At 40.1% G+C, this 21,083-nt stretch overlaps 2 protein-coding genes across 3 annotated transcripts in view; one reads left to right on the forward strand and one right to left on the reverse strand.

Annotated features, from left to right (window-relative positions):
- The window catches only part of LOC137639139 (cilia- and flagella-associated protein 157-like), an 18,573-nt gene extending 9,230 nt beyond the window's left edge, over positions 1-9,343 (reverse strand). Inside the window, exons 1-4 of the mRNA XM_068371447.1 lie at positions 9,252-9,343; positions 6,639-6,790; positions 3,348-3,478; positions 1,370-1,460 (exon numbers count right to left, since the gene is read on the reverse strand). Coding sequence (XP_068227548.1) covers positions 1,370-1,460; positions 3,348-3,478; positions 6,639-6,761 — 345 coding nt within the window. The 5' untranslated portion in view covers positions 6,762-6,790; positions 9,252-9,343. The remainder of the gene's footprint in view (positions 1-1,369; positions 1,461-3,347; positions 3,479-6,638; positions 6,791-9,251) is intronic.
- A 355-nt stretch (positions 9,344-9,698) lies between these two features.
- The window catches only part of LOC137640072 (methylated-DNA--protein-cysteine methyltransferase-like), a 137,855-nt gene continuing 126,470 nt past the window's right edge, over positions 9,699-21,083 (forward strand). For both annotated transcript variants that reach the window (XM_068372514.1, XM_068372513.1), the window contains exons 1-2: positions 9,699-9,801; positions 10,238-10,412. In XM_068372514.1, coding sequence (XP_068228615.1) covers positions 10,258-10,412 — 155 coding nt within the window. In that variant the 5' untranslated portion in view covers positions 9,699-9,801; positions 10,238-10,257. The remainder of the gene's footprint in view (positions 9,802-10,237; positions 10,413-21,083) is intronic.

Raw genomic sequence — 21,083 nt, forward strand, 5'->3', positions numbered from 1 at the left:
ATAATAATAATAATAATAATAATAAGAAGAAGAAGAAGAAGAAGAAGAAGAAGAAGAAGAAGAAGAAGAAGACATGCAGGTAATATAATGAGATAGATTGATATGCTTATACTCATATCTGATATTATCTTATCGAACATTTGATAACACTTGACTCTGTATGCTTATGATTAACGTAACATTACCCACCAAAACGAAAGGCACCCTTAAAGACAGATTAATTGTGTGCTTGTCTAATATCTATGGCTGAGAAGTAGTTTCATTAATTTCAAGTCAGTCTTTCTCTTTTTTTCTATATTTTGCAAGCATTAACAAACGAATATGGATTTCTATTCATTAATGATGATTTATCCTTAAGAACATTCTATTCTAGTCATTAAAACATTCGATCTTTGACGTTTCTTTGCATTGACCATAAACAGTTGCTTAAACAGTAATGTCAAAGTATTTAAGATTTCGATCGCCTTTAAGGATTATCATTTAGAATAAGAGATCGGTCATTCGACGACTTCATCATTTTCAAAATTAGATGCTTGATATATAGTTTAGATGACTCAGAACATAATATAAATAGATACGTAAGAGCACCAGAGTTTGCCCATACATATGCACACTGCTACATACCAACGATCACACACACCCATATATATACTGTGTGTATATATATATATATATATATATATATATATATATATATATATATATATATATATATATACATATATATATATATATATATATATATATATAAAATGTATATATATACACATTATATATATATACATATATATACTGTATATATATATATATATATATATATATATATATACATTATATATATATATATATATATATATATATATATATATATATATATATATATATACAGTATATATATGTATATATATTATATATATATATGTATATATGTGTGTATATATATATATATATATACATATATATATATATATATATATATATATATATATATATATATATATATATATATATATATACACACGAGCCTGTGTTTGCCTGCGTCCTCTTTATGCAATACGTAAGTTCACCACACTAACGAAAGGACCAAGGTTTTCCCACCAACGAGACAAAATAACTTAAGGCCATTTATTTAAAACCGCGTGTCCCTCAACACCCTACTCTATAATCCACTTGAGTTAAGAAATTGCAAAATACCAAATTCACTGCTTATGTTAATAAAAGCACATATTGGAACCACAGAATATCCCCTGATATATCCAACCTCGCTTTGACTCTTGCAAGTGAATTGCGTGCCCTAACCCCTAGATCCAAGACCTAGACACCACCCAGTTTCACAATAGATTGTAAGTGAAACGATAATCAAACATACCTCATAATGGTCCTTTTCTGCTTGTTTAGCTTTCACCAATCCTGCTAATCTGCTTCGAAGTTCCTCCACTTCATCGCCTCGAGCCGTCAACCTTGAAGACAAGAAAAGAATAAATTGTAAAAGCCATTTAAGACGCTTAGGCTAAGAATTAGACAAGGCAGAATTTCTTTAATTCTAGCTTGAAAAGTGTATCCTCATTGCCTTTAAAGGTTTCCATGTTTAAACTTTTATTTAAATGCATTCTAGGCTTGGGACTTTAGTTGAATCATAGTTTGACCTCTGTCCATGATGGTGACCAACATAGTAGCCTACTTCTATATTTTACCCTATGTGGCCTGTTGCCCTCTAGCTATAAACATATTATAACAAAATAAAACTACTATATTATCCTTTAAAATTATTCCTGCATTTATAAAACAGCATGAATGATAACTTCACAGTCATTTTACTACGTATAACATCACTTCTCATATCTCGGTTCTTGGACAAACATGATTTGCAAAGACTAATAGACTGAGAGGGTTTGTCTAAGATAGTACATGGATTCCTATAAGCTTTTCTTATTTGAGTTTATGTGTTCATTTTTTTCTGTCTTAGGGCATTGTATTCACTACTACCCAAATAAAGCCAAGGTTTTTGCAAGATTTACATCTTTGCCATTTTAAGGGGGACCAGATTTCTTTAATTGATTTTTTTTTTCAATGTACTAAATTTTGTAAGAATTTCCACGACAATCTACTCTCTGAAAGTGAAACTATGCTTGCAGAAACCTTTCACTTGTTCCTGCATGATCAAAATTAAGACCACTGTGATATACTCTCTTCTTGAAAATTGCTACATTGTGTTTAAATTTCATAAGGTTTGAATCTTTCAGTATTTGTGTCAAGAGAGGAATTAGAAATGATGTGCCTTTTTATCGTCTGTGCTAGTGAAACGTATTTATTAAACCTATTTTTTAAGTTCCACTGTCATAAGAACTAGAAGTACAGTATTTTGACCTATTGTCATCTATAATATTAAAATTTAGTCTCTCAAAGGTTAAATCAAGATTTGATCATCTATTTTGACAGAGTAGAGGTGAAAACGGATATTCTATAAACTAGTGTCTTTTTTTTTTTTTTCGGGATGTTTTGTCCCAACTGAAAAGATTGTATCCTTTGCGGAGAGACTAGATTTTTTAGATCTTATTTTCCCCATTTAGGAAATGTACTAATCTCTTGGTAATCTAATTATTCATATAACATTTTTGTGCGCCCAGAGTAGGATTATTTGTTTTATTGAATGAAGTTAAAACTAAGATTTGCTTATAAATTTAATGCCAATTGTAATTAGAATATTGTGATGTTTCGACCATATGCCTTATAAGTTCTACATAAAAATCGGTTTATATTTTTTTGTCGTCCTCTCATACAGAAAAAGTGGTAACTTTTGATATTCTAATATTATTTGTATCAACAAAACTAATATTTCCGGATTATTGTCGTCCTCAATAATGGTAAAACTGGGGTTTTGATTATTTTCCGACTTATTGTATATCAAATTTCGCTTCATCGATTTTTACACAAAGCTGATTTTTATACTTCACCGATCCTTGCCAGATTTTCAACTCAAATACAGCGTTTTTGTCTTTATTTATTCTTATTTTAAGTGCTAGGATATCTGCATCATTTTATCGTCCACTGTTATATATATATATATATATATATATATATATATATATATATATATATATATATATACTGTATATATATATATATATATATATATATATATATACTGTATATATATATATATATATATATATATATATATATATATATGTGTGTGTGTGTGTGTGTGTGTGTGTATATATATATATATAGCTTTTGCATAGACTTATATTGCCTACTGTCCGTAAAATAATAGAGAATGCAAATATGCTTGTGACTAAAACAATGAAGAAGTTCTTAATTGCTGAAGAAATGCAACATCTGATTACCTGTCTTTCAAGAACTTAATTATATCGGTCTTATCTTGCTGCAGCTTATCATACTGAGCTCTGGCATGTCTCTCCGCGTCGTCTAGCTGCTGGCATCTTGTAGTGGAGCGCCTCACTTTGGTTTCCAACGACTACAGTATATGTTGCAGGAAAAGAAACGAATAGAATAGGCATAAACACGAAATAGATTTTACATGTTGGCTAAATCACCAACTAATCATTGAGATATTAGAAGCAGAGATATTCCTTTCTAGAACTATAAATAACTAACAATCACACCTTTAAGTAAGGTCCTTTTCCTTAACCTACACCCACATAATATTTTCTATAAGTTCCTTTTTTTTTAAACATCTGACAGGGAAGAATGTTCACACCCGTTTTCGTCACCATTTCCTGTACAAAACTTCTCGCTGAAATCCCTACTCAAGATATGCTTCAAAGGAGTGGGTGTGTCTGTACCTACTGTATCAACAAAACTCAAGTTAGACTTACGGACCAATAATTTTCTCATAATTCACTGTCTCTCAAAATACATATTTCCATTTACATTATGCAAGTTTTTTTTTTTTAATTACTTTACTTCTTGACAAAATTCGTTTCTATTTAACTCTTACAGCTAGGCTGTATCTAGGAGGTTTGAATACATATATCTCACAGTGACTGTCCCACCCATATTTACGCAGAAAGAAAGGGAGCCATTGCCTTTTCTGTTACTAATGAAATAAAGCAATTTTTATCTCTTCTTTTTGCTTCAAATCCTTCTGAATTGTTTAATAAGATCTATTTCCTTCTTGTATATTCGAATCACTGTCTCACCTGTTCCCTCATCCTATTTCTAATATGTCCTTTAAGAGTTCATGCAAAGCTTACATATAAATCTTCTTTGATTTCTGATGAGGTATTCGTGCTTTCTTAGCCTCCAGTCTGATACTATCCAATTTTTCGATATCGCTCTGTTGATGATGTTCTGGGTATTCTAAAAGAAAATTTTAACCGTAAGTGTTTTGTTGCTATTATTAATCAATTGATTCCATCCATGAAATTTACTATGATAGTATCCTGTTCTTGGACGTTTGTATTGTCAGACAAGACAATCAATTTAAAATTTCCCTATTTAGAAACCCGACTTATCATATATACATTTCTATTTAGGTCATACTAAAAACATGAGGTCTTTCGCATTTTCCTCTGTATACCTTAGCGCACTAAGAATTTGCAACCCTGAGTACATGGAAGATGATTTTACCAAAATTGATGAAATTACTACTGATTTATGCTATACCAATTGTTGCTTTTTTTTTTAACTGAATGGATAGAGCTAAGGAAATAGTTTATAGCACCAAGTTAGAAAAAAAGGAAGCAATGAATAACAAATTGCTTACCATGTCATGGATGTTTTAGATGTCATACCACTTTTGAAAAAAAAAAAGAGAAAAAAAAAAACTTAATTGAGGATATGTCTGGAAATGACAATAATGTGACATATAGTTCAGAAAGTTATTTTGTGTTCAAGACATTTCTGTAAGGACCGAACAGCATAACATGGCTGTCATTATTGAGTTCCTTCGTAATGCTTTGGGAGTTCAATGGGTTAACCCAGATCATAGAACCAGTTGATCAGAGACTAACACAGTAATCCATATCAGTAGCTTTGCTCAAATAAACGTAGAATCTCTCTGTAATTACCTGTACTCAAGGACATAATTCAAAGCTAAGAATTGGTCCGCTTTCCAGTAATCCTGTAATATTCTCTTTAACCTGGTATCATGAAAAACTAGCCACATAGGGAATCCCTTTCCTCTATAAATACGATGTCAGTGTGCTTTTAACTTCGTTGTGAGTACGATGATGTCTATTATAAAAAAGTACTAATTCCAACAAAGTCTTTTTACTTTTACTTTCGTGGTTATTATACTTATTTTATGCTTATGACGTGGTTGTGGGGATTTCTACACACATTCATATATACTCATTTACTATATAGGCCTATATATATATATATATATATATATATATATATATATATATATATATATATTTATATATATATATATATATATATATATATATATATGTGTATATATATATATATATATATATATATATATATATATAATGAATGGCATTTTCGCTTCTAGAAAGCTTGAGATTTAGTAAAAAGGCGAAGGAAAGTAGATACTTCAGCATTTGGACAATTTATTTGCTAAGCTTTCGGGAACATTTCCCATCATCGGAGCTAAAAAATTAACATAAAACATAAATCAATAGACATATTTACGTTAAATCAGTGAATTTCAGTTAAACAAGCAAGAATTATAACAACTGTATTTAACATCGAAATACATAAAAGATGAAATGAATGAAATATACTGAAAAATTAAGAAATTAAACCAAATACATCAAAAGCAAAAAATTAAATGAATAACATAGGAAATGAACAATATCAAAATCAGAACAGATACACAGAAACAACTTGAAAAACAATAAAAGAATTCATAAAACATAATAGATATGGAAATCAAAATAATAATACACAAATAACCTGGAATACAAAAAAAAAAAAAAAAAAAAAATCACTGGATAAGCAAGTAACTCTCCTAGAAAGGCAAAATCAAAGACCAAAACATAAAAAAAAACGGAGAGGTTTAGACGTTAGAGTGTATAAGCAAATAAATTGTCCAAATGCTGAAGTATCTACTTTCCTTCGCCTTTTTACTATATATGTATATATATATATATATATATATATATATATATATATATATATATATATATATATATATCTCTCTCTCTCTCTATATATATATATATATATATATATATATATATATATATATATATATATATATATATATACACACATATATATAATAGTTTGTGCGCGTGTGTTTGTCCTGTGTAAAGAAAAAAAAATATATATCATAATATCTATCAATTATCTGTGTAAGTAGTAATCATAAATAACCATTCGTAGAGACTGATTTATCAGTTACAGAAACATTCTAGTAACAAAAAAAAAAAAAAATACTATTTTAAATTATTTGTAAAATTACTCCTGTAACGGCGATTACGGACATCTCGCTAATGAAGTTCTATTTGATAGTCATACATTTTCGTTACTAGCAAAGATTAACTAATTCTATTTTGTGTGGCAGGACCTTCTACAAATTAAAAATTAAATTGTTTGGGCAGAATTTGGAAATTATGAAACCTCACAAATGGTACAGAACGCTATAAAAATCATCGAATAAGAAATGCGATTGATATTATGCTATAGATTTCTAAACTTACCTGAATTTGATTGAGGTAATACGCCTTGTCCAACTCAGAAATTTCTTCTTTGGGTTTCTCGTCTTCCTCATCCTTTTTGTCTTTCTTCTTCCCTTTCTTCTTTCCTCCTTTCTTACCGCCCATCTTATCTTCTGGACTTTCAGAGACACTGCCTTAAAATAAAAAAAAAAAAAAAAAAAAAACTGGTAATTAAGCCATCATTGTTTATACTATACATCTACAAATACGTACAGTGGTACCTTTATCAATGTACTGTACTTTAATCTGTACAATACAAATGACCGACAAAATAAAGAAATTATTGGGTATAATTATTCCTCTCAGGCTGAATTATTCTCGTCACACAAGAAATATATATATATATATATATATATATATATATATATATATATATATATATACACGTGTGTTATGTGTGTTTGTGTGAGTGTGTGCATATGTGCGCGTGTCTATGGGAGTGTGTGTCAATTAAACATGTGAAACTGGGTATTTGTTAAATGCAAAATGAAGTCAACGGACTAATCATGGAACTTTGAGAGTGCATGTAGAAGTTACTATTGACAAACTAAGAGGGGCAATGAAAAATCTGAATACAAAATGCCCTCCATTATAATGTGGTGCCGTATTCGTGTAACACATAAGATTGGGTGATGTTTATCTACGGTACGGGAAGGGTTTAGATATATGTGAAGACATATTGCGACATTAATCATTATACGTAGAAGTAAGTATGACAGGGTTTTGGCAGAGAAATTAAAAGAAATAACAGAATCACTTATCTGGGAAAGGCTGAGCATTTAGGCAGGGGAAAAAACTGTGAAGCAAGTGTTTTCTATGAATAATTTGCATAAGAAGGTTTTTATCCTGAGAGATAAATTTCATATGTAAGAATAAAGGATTGAAAGGTTAAGGAAGCAAATTTGTATGGCGTTGAGGACATGTGTAGTAAAACGTAATTTGCAAATAGTGATCGCAAATTTTTCATGGTGAACAGGAAAGAATATGTAGATGTAAGAGGGATTGGTATGTATAAAAAAATGAGGTTTTGAGGCTGGGGTGTGCAATGTCTAAATCAGTTTGAAAAGGTAAACCAGAGAATTAAACGTAATATACGTGAAACCTCTAAGGATTATAAAAGCAGCCCTGTATGAGTTGTGTGTAATATACTGTACATAAGTATCAATCGCAAGATGGGATATCCCTGTTGTTTTGTATTGTCCTTAGTGCCTTTTCAACCCCTAGCCATGCTTGCAAGCCTCCATGCGGAGGCCAATACACACGGTGACTCAAAGAAACTGACAAATAGAACCAAGTTGAGGAAAATAAACCCATCTTAATTAAATCGTCGGATCCAGAGAATTCCTGAAACAACGAAAATTAGAATGGGAGATTTTGAATGATTTAGAAAATATCTTATAAAGTTTGAAGGTAAAGCTTTTTCAAATAAATTATTGCTGATAAAGGTCATGTTCAGAATAAAAAAAAAATAGTGTACTACTCTTCCTTCAATACCCTTTAGGAGTGACCCATTATCCACAATTTATCCATTCTATAACATCTATTTATATGTTTTTTGTAAGTAAGATGGAGTACAGTGACTAAATATTATCAGTATAAGTTACATGTCTTCTAGTGTAATGTCTTTTCTTTCATGATAATATTAATCCATTTTTTTTACTTAACACATTAAAAGGGAGTTTCCATAGTTATAGTAGAGCAGATTCATTGTCTATCTATTTCCCCTTGGTATGGATAAAGAATAATTGAATATTTCTATATATCATCAGTATTGATTGCAACCCACAGCGAATACAACTAAGGTTGAGATAGTCCTACTCTTTTGGTATAATCTCTCTCTCTCTCTCTCTCTCTCTCTCTCTCTCTCTCTCTCTCTCTCTCTCTCTCTCTCTCTCCATTCAGTACTATATTTCTGTAAGTATCGTATGACCATCCTTGAAAATGTGCCATATACGCTCACTCATTTTGTGAAATGCTTGATGAAATATGATCATAATTTCATCCTGTGTATTATATATATTACCATAAGATAACATGTGACACTTTGCACCTCTCTCTCTCTCTCTCTCTCTCTCTCTCTCTCTCTCTCTCTCTCTCTCTCTCTCTCTCTCTCTCTCTCTCTCTCTCCATTTAGTACTCTATTTCTGGAAGTATCGTAAGACCATCCCTGCAAATGAATCATTCTTTCATCAATTTTGTGAAATGCTTGATAAGATATGATCATAATTTCATCCTACATAACCTACCATTGGATAAACTTGTGACAGTTTGCACTCTCTCTCTCTCTCTCTCTCTCTCTCTCTCTCTCTCTCTCTCTCTCTCTCTCTCTCTCTCTCTCTCTCTCTCTCTCTCTCTCCGTTTTTAGGAAGACATCGACGAAAACGACATAAGTAGGCTAACATAACCATCTCATCCATGTTCTCAAGGAACTTCTATAACACATTGGATATAAACATCTATTTTCTTTTGGGTTACCTCAGGCTATTCTATTGCGAACCTTCTCTTTTAATATGAAAGTTATAATCAACCGTTTTTCTTCATATTATATTGTTGTAGAAAAGCTATTCATAACCTAAATAATTCTAAGTTACTTACCACTTGTCTCCTAACCGATGCCAACAACTGATTAAATCTCGACTAGAGAGTTGTTGACGTTACCATGACGACCAAAGTGAAAGACAAAGTACTATTTTATTTCTTCACTATGCCTCTGTTTAGGATAATTATTTTTAAAATTAAAAAGTGATAAAAAGATAATAAAGCCCACGTTTAAATAGATACAGATATCGCAGCAGTAGTTATGACTATTTTCCTAGTTATATAGCTCTGTTTTTAAAGAAATAATACTTCACCAAGCGTAACCTGTTTAATATAAAAAATGATTTTAGTAGTAACCAGTTTATCCATATTTTATTCTCTTTTACCATAGCATGTATTTTAATAATCAAACTACTATCATCATAATAATTTCGTTATATTCTGGTACCGTCAGTCAGGATTTTAAGACAAATTTTGTTCATCAAATCTTATAAGAAATAGGACCTCAAGTCTGATTACTTCAGATCACCTTTTCCTTTAACACGAAACATTCAAATGTAAACAAACATTGCCTTAGCGGGAGGAAAGAAAGCCAAGCCTGCCAAAAGTATGTAGAAAAAAATATCATAATATTCCCTATACGACACGATTGGCAGTGTTTTTTTATTTTATATACTTTTGTTTAAAGTGTTGCCTTTATTTTATTGATAGGATAATGTTGTCAATTTCTCGTAGGTTATTTATGTAGCCTTAAAGGTGTGGTGCAAAATATTCCAACCATGCAAAGAAACCAAGTGAAACTACTTTTAGATGGAAATTCAAACAATTAATATATATATATATATATATATATATATATATATATTTATATATATATATTTCTGAAACTATTCATTTGCAACGGGAACGAGTGTCATTTTCGAAGAGAGCGGCATTTTTTCCAGAGAAAATAGTAGTTTTTTTCCCTAGGTTACATTGCCCTGTAATACAGTACAATGATACCTGTTACCTGTCTTAATTGTTCTATTTTTATCTCTCATCAGGTGAAGTTGCTATCTAAAACATGGCTGCTGCAAAAAAAATCTGCAAACTTACTTTAGAATTCTGCCAGTTTTCATCCCCAGTTGGGTTCATTAAAGTGTCATCATGCCCTATTGGTCTTCACGAAATGAGTATGGAAACTAATCTCTCGGATGAAAATTTTGTACCGAATGCTTTGTGAGTATTGTAAACTTATTTTTGTTCCGTAACTGAAATAAAAACCACGCTATTTATTAGGGGTATTACTTTCAGCGTAGCTGAAATGACGAGCCATTAAAGTTTAGCGAGGTTAACTACCCGCACCTTCACCTTTATTAGACTGCCATTAATCAGTTTTTGCTCCTACTTGTTCAGTCTCTTCCGAGAGACCGCCTCTCCCCCCGGGTGAGGCCTTGTCAATGACTGTATTTCAGGTTTGGTCACCCTTGGGGCTCCCGGATCCGCCCTTGGGGTCCTGAGATCCGTCCATGGGGCTCCCGGATCCGCCTTCCAAGGACTTATTGCTGCAACTCATTCGCTGAGGCGCTAGTGTGCAGCAGTCATCGTCGCCTTCGGAGGTAGATCCTCTGGCTCTTGTCGACGTTGTGGTGTCAGAGGTGTCGCCTGTGATCTCGACCGACTCCCCTGCTCCTCCAGACTCTCCAGCTGTTGTTGCCAACTTAGTTTCCCTTGTTCCTGATCATCCTTCAAGGGGAAACTTAGTCCGACGTCTGTCCGTCCAGCGAGTGTTTCTCTCCCTCGGGGGAGTTCACTAATAGAGACTCTTCTTCTGAGGACTGCTGCGGCTCACGGTCAGCTTGCTGGTCCTACAGCCCCTAGAGGGCGTCTTCGCCGTAAAGCTCAACCTCCACTTCGCCTTAGAGGTCTATCTTCACCATCAGTGAAAAGGCGCCTCTTTGTCACTTCTTTCATCGTCGCAGCCGTCGCCCGCAGAGGATTCTCCGCTGCAGTCGTCTTTTGGCCCTCAACCTTCGACCGTGCCTGGACCTGCTACTAATCCTCTGACATCAGTCCTAGACCTCTTTGCAGATCGTTCGTGATCTCCATCGGTGGATGTTCGCCTTTCCAAAGGGCACATCCCGGTTCCTGAGCTACCTGCCAGCTGACCTGCCGATCTTCCATCACCGTTCTTATTCCCGGTACGGCCTCTTGAGGCCCTACCAAAGTGCGCGGCTGCGTGCCATCGCCCTTCAGCTCGCCAGCTCCTGGCAGTGCACCGGCGCTTACCAGCATCCTGTCAGCACCAGCCTGCTTATCAGCGCTCTACAACGCTTCGGCGCGCTCCTTCACCTGCTCGCCCTCAGTGCCTACCAGCGTGCCAACAATCACCGGCACAACAGAGCCTAGCGAAACTGCGCACACACGCGCAACTTGGGTCTCCTGCTTGCTAACCTAGACGGCAGCTGCAATCTATGCCTACGCGCCAACGATCTCCCACGTGCCAGCGCTCTCCTGCGCGTCAGCACTCTCCTGCGCGCCAGCACTCTCCTGCACGCCAGCACTCTCCTGCGCGCCAGCATTCTTCTGCGCCAGTGCTCTCCTACGCGCCATCACTCCCTCGTGCGCATGCGCCATGACTCGCCTACGCGCGCGCGCCATCGCTCACCCACGCATATGCGCCAGATCTCTCCCACGCGCCAGCACTCTCCCGTGCTCTCTCGCCAACTCTCTCTTACGCGCCAGTGCTCGCCTACGCGTCAGTGGTTGCCTATGCGCCAGCGCTCTCCTGCTTGCTGGATCTCCCACGCGCACGCACCAGGTCGCGTGCATCAACATTCGCCCACGCGCGTGCGCACCAACATTCGCCAGTGCGCCAGCTCTCGCCCGCACGCCACCACTTGTTCTCGCACGCAAGTCAGCTCTCATCCACACTCCTGCTCTCACCCGTGCGCCGCCAGCACTCTCCCAAGCGCGCCAACGTTCGCCCGGACGTCAGTGCTCACTAGCACGTGCAGGAGCATTTAGAACTTCGCGTATCCCAAGTCTCCTTGCTGATGCTGGAGAATTACCTTTAGACCTTTACCGAAAGTCTTCTATTGTTTGGTATTGGGTTAGGTTGCTAAGACTTCCTAAATCTTTAGTCTTTCATACTTCAAACTTTGTAATGTATTGTAGATATTTTGAATTAAACCCAAAATTTCCTCAATCTTATGGTTTTCAGGCAAACAATTAATGAACAGTCTTGATATAGTAAGAAATAGAGTTTTTCCATTTAGGATATCACCAACCCCTCTATGGAAATTACCAGAAATATCTTTTTGCAAATATTTTATTGGTATAAAAAAGAACATGACTGAATTAGAAGCCAGGTCTCTTTTTATGGAACATGTCGAAGAACATAATGAATCAACTTTTATATATATTGATGGCTTCAAATCTGATGCGGGCATTGGATTTGGAGTATATAGTACGGAAGTTCTTTTAATTGTAGAGGTGTACTTCTTATAGTATCTTCCATTTTTCAATATTAAACTTACCCGATAATCATGTAGCTGTCAACTCCGTTGCCCGACAGAATTCTATGGAGGGATACGCCAGCTATCACAATACTAGAAGGGGGTGTACTTACCAGCGCCACCTGTGGCCAGGTACTATAGTACTTCTTGTTGACACCTCCTCAATTTTTCCTCTGTCGTGCTTCCGGCAAGACGTTCTGGGATACGCTTATGTTCTTGGAGTATTTTCACGACTTTGGTGAAGTATTTCTCTTTGATTTCGGCTGTCGCTTTACTGGAAACCTTCTTATATTAGCTTAGATAGCTTTTATATAGTCCTGATTAACGGTTAACGATCTTTTGCTTGATTTTGAAACCCCACTTGGCTAACTCTTTGGATTCAAGATGTCTGACATTTCACAAGCCCCCACCCATAGACGATGTAGGTCTTGTAATAGGCGTATTCCGAAGGCCTCGGTAGATCCTCACACCGCTTGTTCTGACTGTAGGGACAGGCCCTGTCAGTTAGAAAATCGATGTGAGGAATGCGCCGGACTTTCGGAACTTGATTTTGTCCGTCTTTTGAAATATTCAACTAAGTTAGAGAGAGGCAGAGTTAGGAGGAGTTCTTCTCACTCTTCACTTTTTTCCTCACCTCATGATCCCCTACCTTTTCCTACCCCTGTAGTGGCTACCCCCGAACCTACTATTTGCCCTCAGCCTGATATGTCTGTTGTGTTGCGTGCTATTCAGGCCTTAGGCGATAAAGTAGAGTCAGTGGTTAGCGATCATAAGTCTCTTATGGCCGAAGTCAAGGAGCTTAAGGTCAAGAGTGCAGTGGGTGGTATTAGTGCCAGTGCTGTGACGAGTGCTAGTGTCAGTGCAGTGCCAAGTGCTAGTGTCAGTGTCAGTGTGGTGCGTGAGGATACTTCTGTGCGTGCCAGTCGTCCTCCCAGTCCGGGACCTCTTGCAAGCTCCCAAGCCCAGGGGAGAAGCAATGTCGAAGGGCAAAAGGGTTCGGCAGGCCTTGATCGGCGCACAGAAGTATCCTCGGTGGTTGCGGGCGTGTCTTCCAGAGACCGTCACTCCCACCTGCAGACGATTGAGCCCGTCTTTTACTCGTCCGCTGATCAATTGTCAGGGAAGAAACGCTGGACTCAGGTCTCTAGACCACTCAAACGCAGAGTCCAGTACGCGAGTGCTCAACCGGGCTGCAGTCATTGGCTCAGCTCTGACTCGCCACAGTCATCAGTCGACTGCACTCCGCCCAAGAGGAGTAAGGTTCTGCCGCAACAGATCTCTGCTGTTCAGGCTTTGCCTCAGCAGACCGTAGTGTCTGCCGACCCCAAGTTGTCTCTTCTGCAGTCCATGCAGTCACAACTTTCGGTCTTGATGCGTGAGTGTCGGGCTGAGAAGGTTGCGCCTCCGCCTCCGCCTGCACTTGCTCCGCCTGCGCTCGCTCCGCCTGCGCTCGCTCCGCCTGACCGCAGTACCGCCTGCCAGGCGTACGATGTTGAGCCACGTTCTGAGTTTAGTGTTCCCAGTGGTGTTCAGCCTCCGCCTTCCTTAAGGCAACCTCAGCAATGGGATCAGGAGGCTTATACCCCTCTTCCTCCGCTTCCACTTGCTGCTCCACCAGTGATGCAACACTCGGTCGAGGTACAACAACCTCTCCCAACCATGAGTCAGTCTCCTCAGCTCTCGCTGCAGCGAGCTCAACCCTCCTCTAGGCAAGCACCACAACACCTTAGCCTTGCGCCTCAGGAGCCTCAACTGGCGAGACATTTACTTCGTTCTGCGCAGCCTCTATCTCATCGCTCTCCGCTCACACCACAGGAACAGGAACTTACTACTCCGCTTCCGCCAACCACTCAGCAAGCGCAACCCTTGAGTTCAGCCACTCATGCCAGGAGTCAGCCTCCTCCACCCATGCGCCTACCTTCTGCTTCTGCTTTTGTTCAGCCTTTGCAGTCTGAGCCTCAGGTGTTCCCTCAACAGAGTCTTGAAGAGGAAACCACTAATATTGATGTTCCAGCTCGTACTGACTCTGCTGTTCAGCATACCTTTCCGATCTCTTCGCTACACTCTGGTGATGAGGCGTCTGATGATGAGGCGGCACACCTGGATCCCTCATCAGACGTGGATGAATCCAAGTCTTCCCCGCCTTCTATTGACTTTCGTAAGGTCTTGGCTCTGTTTAGGGAGGTATACCCAGACCACTTTGTCTCTGCTATTCCCCGCTCTCCACCATCTGAGTTTTCGCTGGGCATGCAGCCAGCTAAGTCTACCTTTACTAAGCTAGTCCTAGCAAGGTCCTCTAAGAGAGCGTTTAGGATCTTAGGGGAGTGGTTGCAGACTAAGCAGCACCTTGGCAAGACTTCGTTCATGTTTCCTCCGACTAAGCTCACTTCTAAAGCGGGCGTTTGGTATGCCACAGGAGAGGAACCAGGCTTGGGAGTACCTGCCTCTGCCCAGGCTGACTTCTCAAGTCTGGTAGACTCGCCTCGTAGAACTGCAATGAGGCGCTCTAAGGTTTGCTGGACCTTCTCAGACCTTGATCACCTCCTGAAGGGTGTTTTTAGAGCATTTGAGATGTTCAACTTCCTAGACTGGTGCCTGGGGGCCCTCAGCAAGAAGACCTCCCCTGCGGACAAGGATTCTGCCATGCTACTGATGTCCTGCATGGATAAGGCCATTAGAGATGGATCTGGCGAGCTTGCGTCGATGTTTGTATCAGGGGTTCTTAAGAAAAGGGAACAGCTTTGTTCCTTCCTTTCCTCCAGCATTACACCTTGTCAAAGGTCTCAACTCCTTTTCGCTCCGCTCTCGAAGTTCCTCTTCCCCGAAGAGCTGGTTAAGGAATTGTCTGCTGCCCTGATACAAAAGGACACACATGATCTTGTAGCCTCATCGGCTCGTAAGACTAAGGTTGCTACCTCAGTCCCTAGGACTTATCGCAACCCAGTAGCTGATACTCCTGCTACGAGGTTCATACCGCCCTTTCGTGGTAGAGCCCCCAGCCGAGGAAGCTCCCGTCCAGACTCTTCCAGGAGCAAGTCTAGGAAAGGTTCCAAGGCCTCTAAAGGAAAAAACTGACTCTCCGCATCTCCAGACAGCAGTAGGAGCCAGACTCAAGAGCTTCTGGCAAGCCTGGGAAAAGAGAGGTGCAGACGCACAGTCTGTCAGTTGGCTGAGGGAGGGTTACAGGATTCCATTCTGCCTCAAACCCCCTCTGACCACATCTCCCATCAACCTCTCTCCCAACTACAAAGAAGAGGACAAGAGGCTAGCGTTGCACCAGGAGGTGTCGCTACTTGTGCAGAAGAAGGCAGTGGTTATAGTCCGGGACCATCAATCCCCGGGCTTCTACAACCGTCTCTTTCTGGTGGCCAAGAAGACAGGAGGTTGGAGACCGGTGCTGGACGTCAGCGCGCTCAATGCGTATGTCACCAAGCAGACGTTCACGATGGAGACGACGAAGTCGGTCCTAGCAGCGGTCAGGCAGGAGGACTGGATGGTCTCGTTGGACTTGAAAGATGCCTACTTTCACGTTCCTATTCATCCAGACTCCCAACCTTTCCTGAGATTCGTTTTTGGAAAGGTTGTCTACCAATTCCAAGCCCTGTGTTTTGGCCTAAGCACAGCTCCTATGGTGTTCACGCATCTGATGAGGAATATAGCAAAATTCCTCCACTTATCGGACATCAGAGCCTCCCTCTACTTAGACGACTGGCTGTTGAGAGCCTCCACGAGTCGTCGCTGTCTGGAGAGTCTCAACTGGACTTTGGACTTAATCAGAGAACTGGGTCTATTAGTCAACATAGAAAAGTCTCAGCTCATTCCCTCCCAATCCATTGTGTACCTGGGAATGGAGATTCGGAGTCAGGATTTTCGGGCTTTTCCATCGGCCCCAAGGATAAGCCAAGCCCTAGATTGCATCATGAGCATGCTGAAGAGGAGCAGTTGCACGGTGAGACAGTGGATGAGTCTCACAGGGACCCTTTCATCACTGGCCCTGTTCGTCGAGCTAGGGAGACTCCACCTCCGCCCTCTTCAATTCCATCTTGCAGCTCATTGGGACAAGGGTTTGACTCTCGAAGCAGTCTCTATCCCAGTCACCAAAGAGATGAAGACCACTCTCTTGTGGTGGAAGACCAATCTCCTTCTCAGGGAGGGCCTATCGTTGGCTATTCAGACCCCCAATCTTCATCTCTTCTCAGATGCATCGGACTCGGGCTGGGGTGCGACCTTGAACGGACGGGAATGCTCGGGAACGTGGAACGAAGAACAGGGAACGCTCCACATCAACTGCAAGGAGCTACTAGCAGTTCATTTAGCCCTGCTGAACTTCAAGTCCCTCCTGCTAGGCAAAGTGGTGGAGGTGAACTCAGACAACACCACAGCCTTGGCTTACATCTCCAAGCAAGGAGGGACCCATTCGAGGAGCCTATACGAGATCGCAAGGGACCTCCTCATTTGGTCAAGAAGTCAAAACCTCACTTTGGTCACGAGGTTCATTCAGGGCAATATGAACGTCTCAGCAGATCGCCTAAGCAGAAGGAATCAGGTCATTCCCACGGAATGGACCCTCCACAAGAGTGTGTGCAACAGACTTTGGACCTTGTGGGGTCAACCTACCATAGATCTGTTTGCCACCTCCATGACCAAGAGACTTCCGCTGTACTGTTCCCCAGTTCCAGACCCTGCAGCAGTTCATGTGGATGCTTTTCTGCTGAACTGGTCCCATCTCGACCTTTACGCATTCCCACCGTTCAAGATAATCAACAAAGTCCTGCAGAAATTCATCTCGCACGAAGGGACACGGCTGACGCTGGTTGCTCCCCTTTGGCCTGCAAGAGAATGGTTCACAGAGGTACTTCAATGGCTAGTCGACATCCCCAGGACTCTACCTCTAAGAGTGGACCTTCTACGTCAACCTCACGTAGACAGGTTACATCCAAACCTCCACGCTCTTCGGCTGACTGCCTTCAGACTGTCGAAAGATTCGCTAGAGCTAGAGGCTTTTCGAAGGAGGCAGCCAGTGCGATTGCCAGAGCTAGAAGGGTTTCCACTCGTAGAGTCTACCAATCTAAGTGGGAAGTCTTCCGGAGCTGGTGTAGAGCCAATTCAGTATCCTCTACCAATACCTCTGTGACCCAAATAGCTGACTTCCTATTACATCTTAGGAATGAGAGATCCCTTTCAGCCCCTACGATTAAAGGGTACAGGAGTATGTTGGCTTCAGTTCTCCGCCACAGAGGTTTGGACCTTTCTTCCAACAAGGACCTTCAAGACATCCTTAAGTCTTTTGAGACTTCTAAAGAGCGTCGTCTATCCACTCCAGGCTGGAACCTAGACGTAGTCTTAAGGTTCCTTATGTCACCTAGGTTCGAACCTCTCCAGTCAGCTTCCTTCAAGGACCTTACCCTCAAGACTCTTTTCCTCGTCTGCCTTGCAACAGCTAAGAGAGTCAGTGAGGTTCATGCCTTCAGCAAGAACATTGGTTTCACGACCGAATCTGCAACATGTTCTTTTCAGCTCGGATTCCTAGCAAAGAACGAACTTCCTTCACGTCCTTGGCCTAGATCGTTTGAAATACCTAGCCTCTCCAACATGGTAGGTAACGAACTAGAGAGAGTTCTTTGCCCTGTCAGAGCTCTCAAGTATTATCTTAATAGGTCTAAACCTATTCGAGGACAGTCAGAAGCCTTATGGTGTGCCATCAAGAAACCTTCGAGGCCCATGTCCAAGAATGGGGTTTCGTATTATATAAGGCTTCTGATTAGAGAAGCCCATTCTCACTTAAAGGAGGAAGACCTTGCATTGCTGAAGGTAAGGACCCACGAAGTAAGAGCCGTAGCTACTTCGATGGCCTTTAATAAAAACCGTTCTCTGCAGAGCATAATGGATGCAACCTATTGGAGGAGCAAGTCAGTGTTTGCATCATTTTATCTTAAAGATGTCCAGTCTCTTTACGAGAACTGCTACACCCTGGGACCATTCGTAGCAGCGAGTGCAGTAGTAGGTGAGGGCTGAGCCACTACATTCCCTTAATCCCATAACCTTTTTTAACCTTTCTCTTGAATGCTTGTATTGTTGTTTTTATGGTTGTTACGGTAGGCTAAGAAGCCTTCCGCATCCTTTTGATTTGGCGGGTGGTCAATTCATTCTTGAGAAGCGCCTGGGTTAGAGGTTGTGTAGAGGTCCTTTAGTAGGGGTTGCAGCCCTATATACTTTAGCACCTTTGGGTTGATTCAGCCTCCAAGAGGAACGCTGCGCTCAGTAAGGAAGACGAACTTAAAAAAGAGGCAGAGTAACGGTTCAATTCGACTTCCTTACCAGGTACTTATTATTTCATTGTTATTTGAGATAACTGTTATATGAAATATGGGATACTTAGCTATCCTTTAATCTTGTACACTGGTTTTCACCCACCCCCCTGGGTGTGAATCAGCTACATGATTATCGGGTAAGTTTAATATTGAAAAATGTTATTTTTATTAGTAAAATAAATTTTTGAATATACTTACCCGATAATCATGATTTAATTGACCCTCCCTTCCTCCCCATAGAGAACCAGTGGACCGAGGAAAAATTGAGGAGGTGTCAACAAGAAGTACTATAGTACCTGGCCACAGGTGGCGCTGGTAAGTACACCCCCTTCTAGTATTGTGATAGCTGGCGTATCCCTCCATAGAATTCTGTCGGGCAACGGAGTTGACAGCTACATGATTATCGGGTAAGTATATTCAAAAATTTATTTTACTAATAAAAATAACATATTTAATGCCAAACTATATGGCATACTAACCACTAATCTTCTAATAAGGAAATAGCTTTATAAAAGGAGGGCCATTTTACTATTTTTTGTGATGCAAGAAGTGCCCTACAAGCTTTAGAATTTTTAATTCTAGGAACCCTTTAGTTTTAAAAATTTTAAAGTGGCTTTTAATTATTGGCCTGAAAGATTTTGCTGGGTTCCGGCACACGTAGCGTGTCTGGAAATGAGGAGGGAGATTCATTGGCAAAGAATGCAGCAACTTAGTTGCTACCAAGAAGGTATCCCATTCCCTGTAATGATTTTTTACCTACAATTGAAATTTTTATTTATAGTAATTGGCAACAGCATTAGGATAGATTAATTGGAAATAAGATGAGAGAAATAGCAAATGTTATATCCTCTTGGAGGTATAACACGGTGCCCCGAAAGTGGAAGACTTCTCTTTGTCTTCTCTGCCTTGGTTACACTCAGATGACACATGAGTTTCTGCTAACTGTCCAACGCCAACTATATTTTAACGACTGTTTGATACCCTGACATTGAGGCATTTGTTGACTGAATGCCCCACTTATAGCACGGAAATAAATAGATATCTATTTGAGGCTCGAGGTGAGGATTCTTGGACATGGTGTGTTGTACAATGCTAGCGGCATATTTAGATTTATTTCAGAAGCAGGTCTTCTGAAAGTTATTTAACTCTTATGATAACATATTTGCTTTTATGGTTTTAATTGAATACTCTTTTATTCTTTACAGTATCAGTGTCAATGACCTTCGATGTCAGGATGCCAGAAAAATTCAAATCAATCAATCAATCAATCATACCCCTTCCGGCTTTGCCTCTTGATTCCTTGATAGTCTCTCTCTTGAGGGGAGTCCCCTTCGAGAGGCTTTCTGGGATCTTGGCCTTTTTTTTCGGCGTCTTGAGATCCTAAAGATGGAAAATGTGGTGAAATATGTTATGCAGGCTACTTTTTGGCTTGATCTGTGGTTGGGATCGGAGGGCCACCTTGTTAGAACCAAGGATCGGTCCAAGGAGTCTACAAAATTGTCCATAAAAATCATTCTCTTGTCTGGCAGTCACACCATTGAGTTCCTCGCCCACTAGGTTGTTAACCTGTGGGCGAATGCAATTCTTAGGTGGAGGGATACTATGATTGAAAGGTTCTGCTGGCATGTCCCCAAGGGTGAGATTACAAAGCTCAGGAACTCCACCCATGACGGCTCAGCACTGTTTAAGCTGGAAGAGGTCGAGAAGGCAGCTGAGCTATGGAGAAAGTCCACCAAGGTCTCTCTTCTCCAAAGGACCTTTACATCTAGGCCCTATGATAAGGCACCTCCACCTACCAGGAAACAGCCGCAGACCACCAAACCCTTGGCCAACAGGACGGCAGGGACCACCAAGAAGGTGTCCACGCAGCCCTTTCCTGCAAAAGATCCAAAAGACTCCAAACCCTCCAAAGGAGGTAAGTGGTAAGGGAAGGGGCAGAGGCTGCTCCCGCTAGGAAGGGCAATTCTTTCACCTTCCCACCGGGGGTGGGGGGGTGCCTGCAACGCCACTGGCAAAGGTGGATACATCATAGGGCCGATCCTTGGTCAGTCTCAGTGATTCGTTCAAGGTATCGCATCCCA

This window comes from Palaemon carinicauda, chromosome 4 (assembly GCF_036898095.1).
Source record: "Palaemon carinicauda isolate YSFRI2023 chromosome 4, ASM3689809v2, whole genome shotgun sequence".
Taxonomy (NCBI): Eukaryota; Metazoa; Arthropoda; class Malacostraca; order Decapoda; family Palaemonidae; genus Palaemon; species Palaemon carinicauda.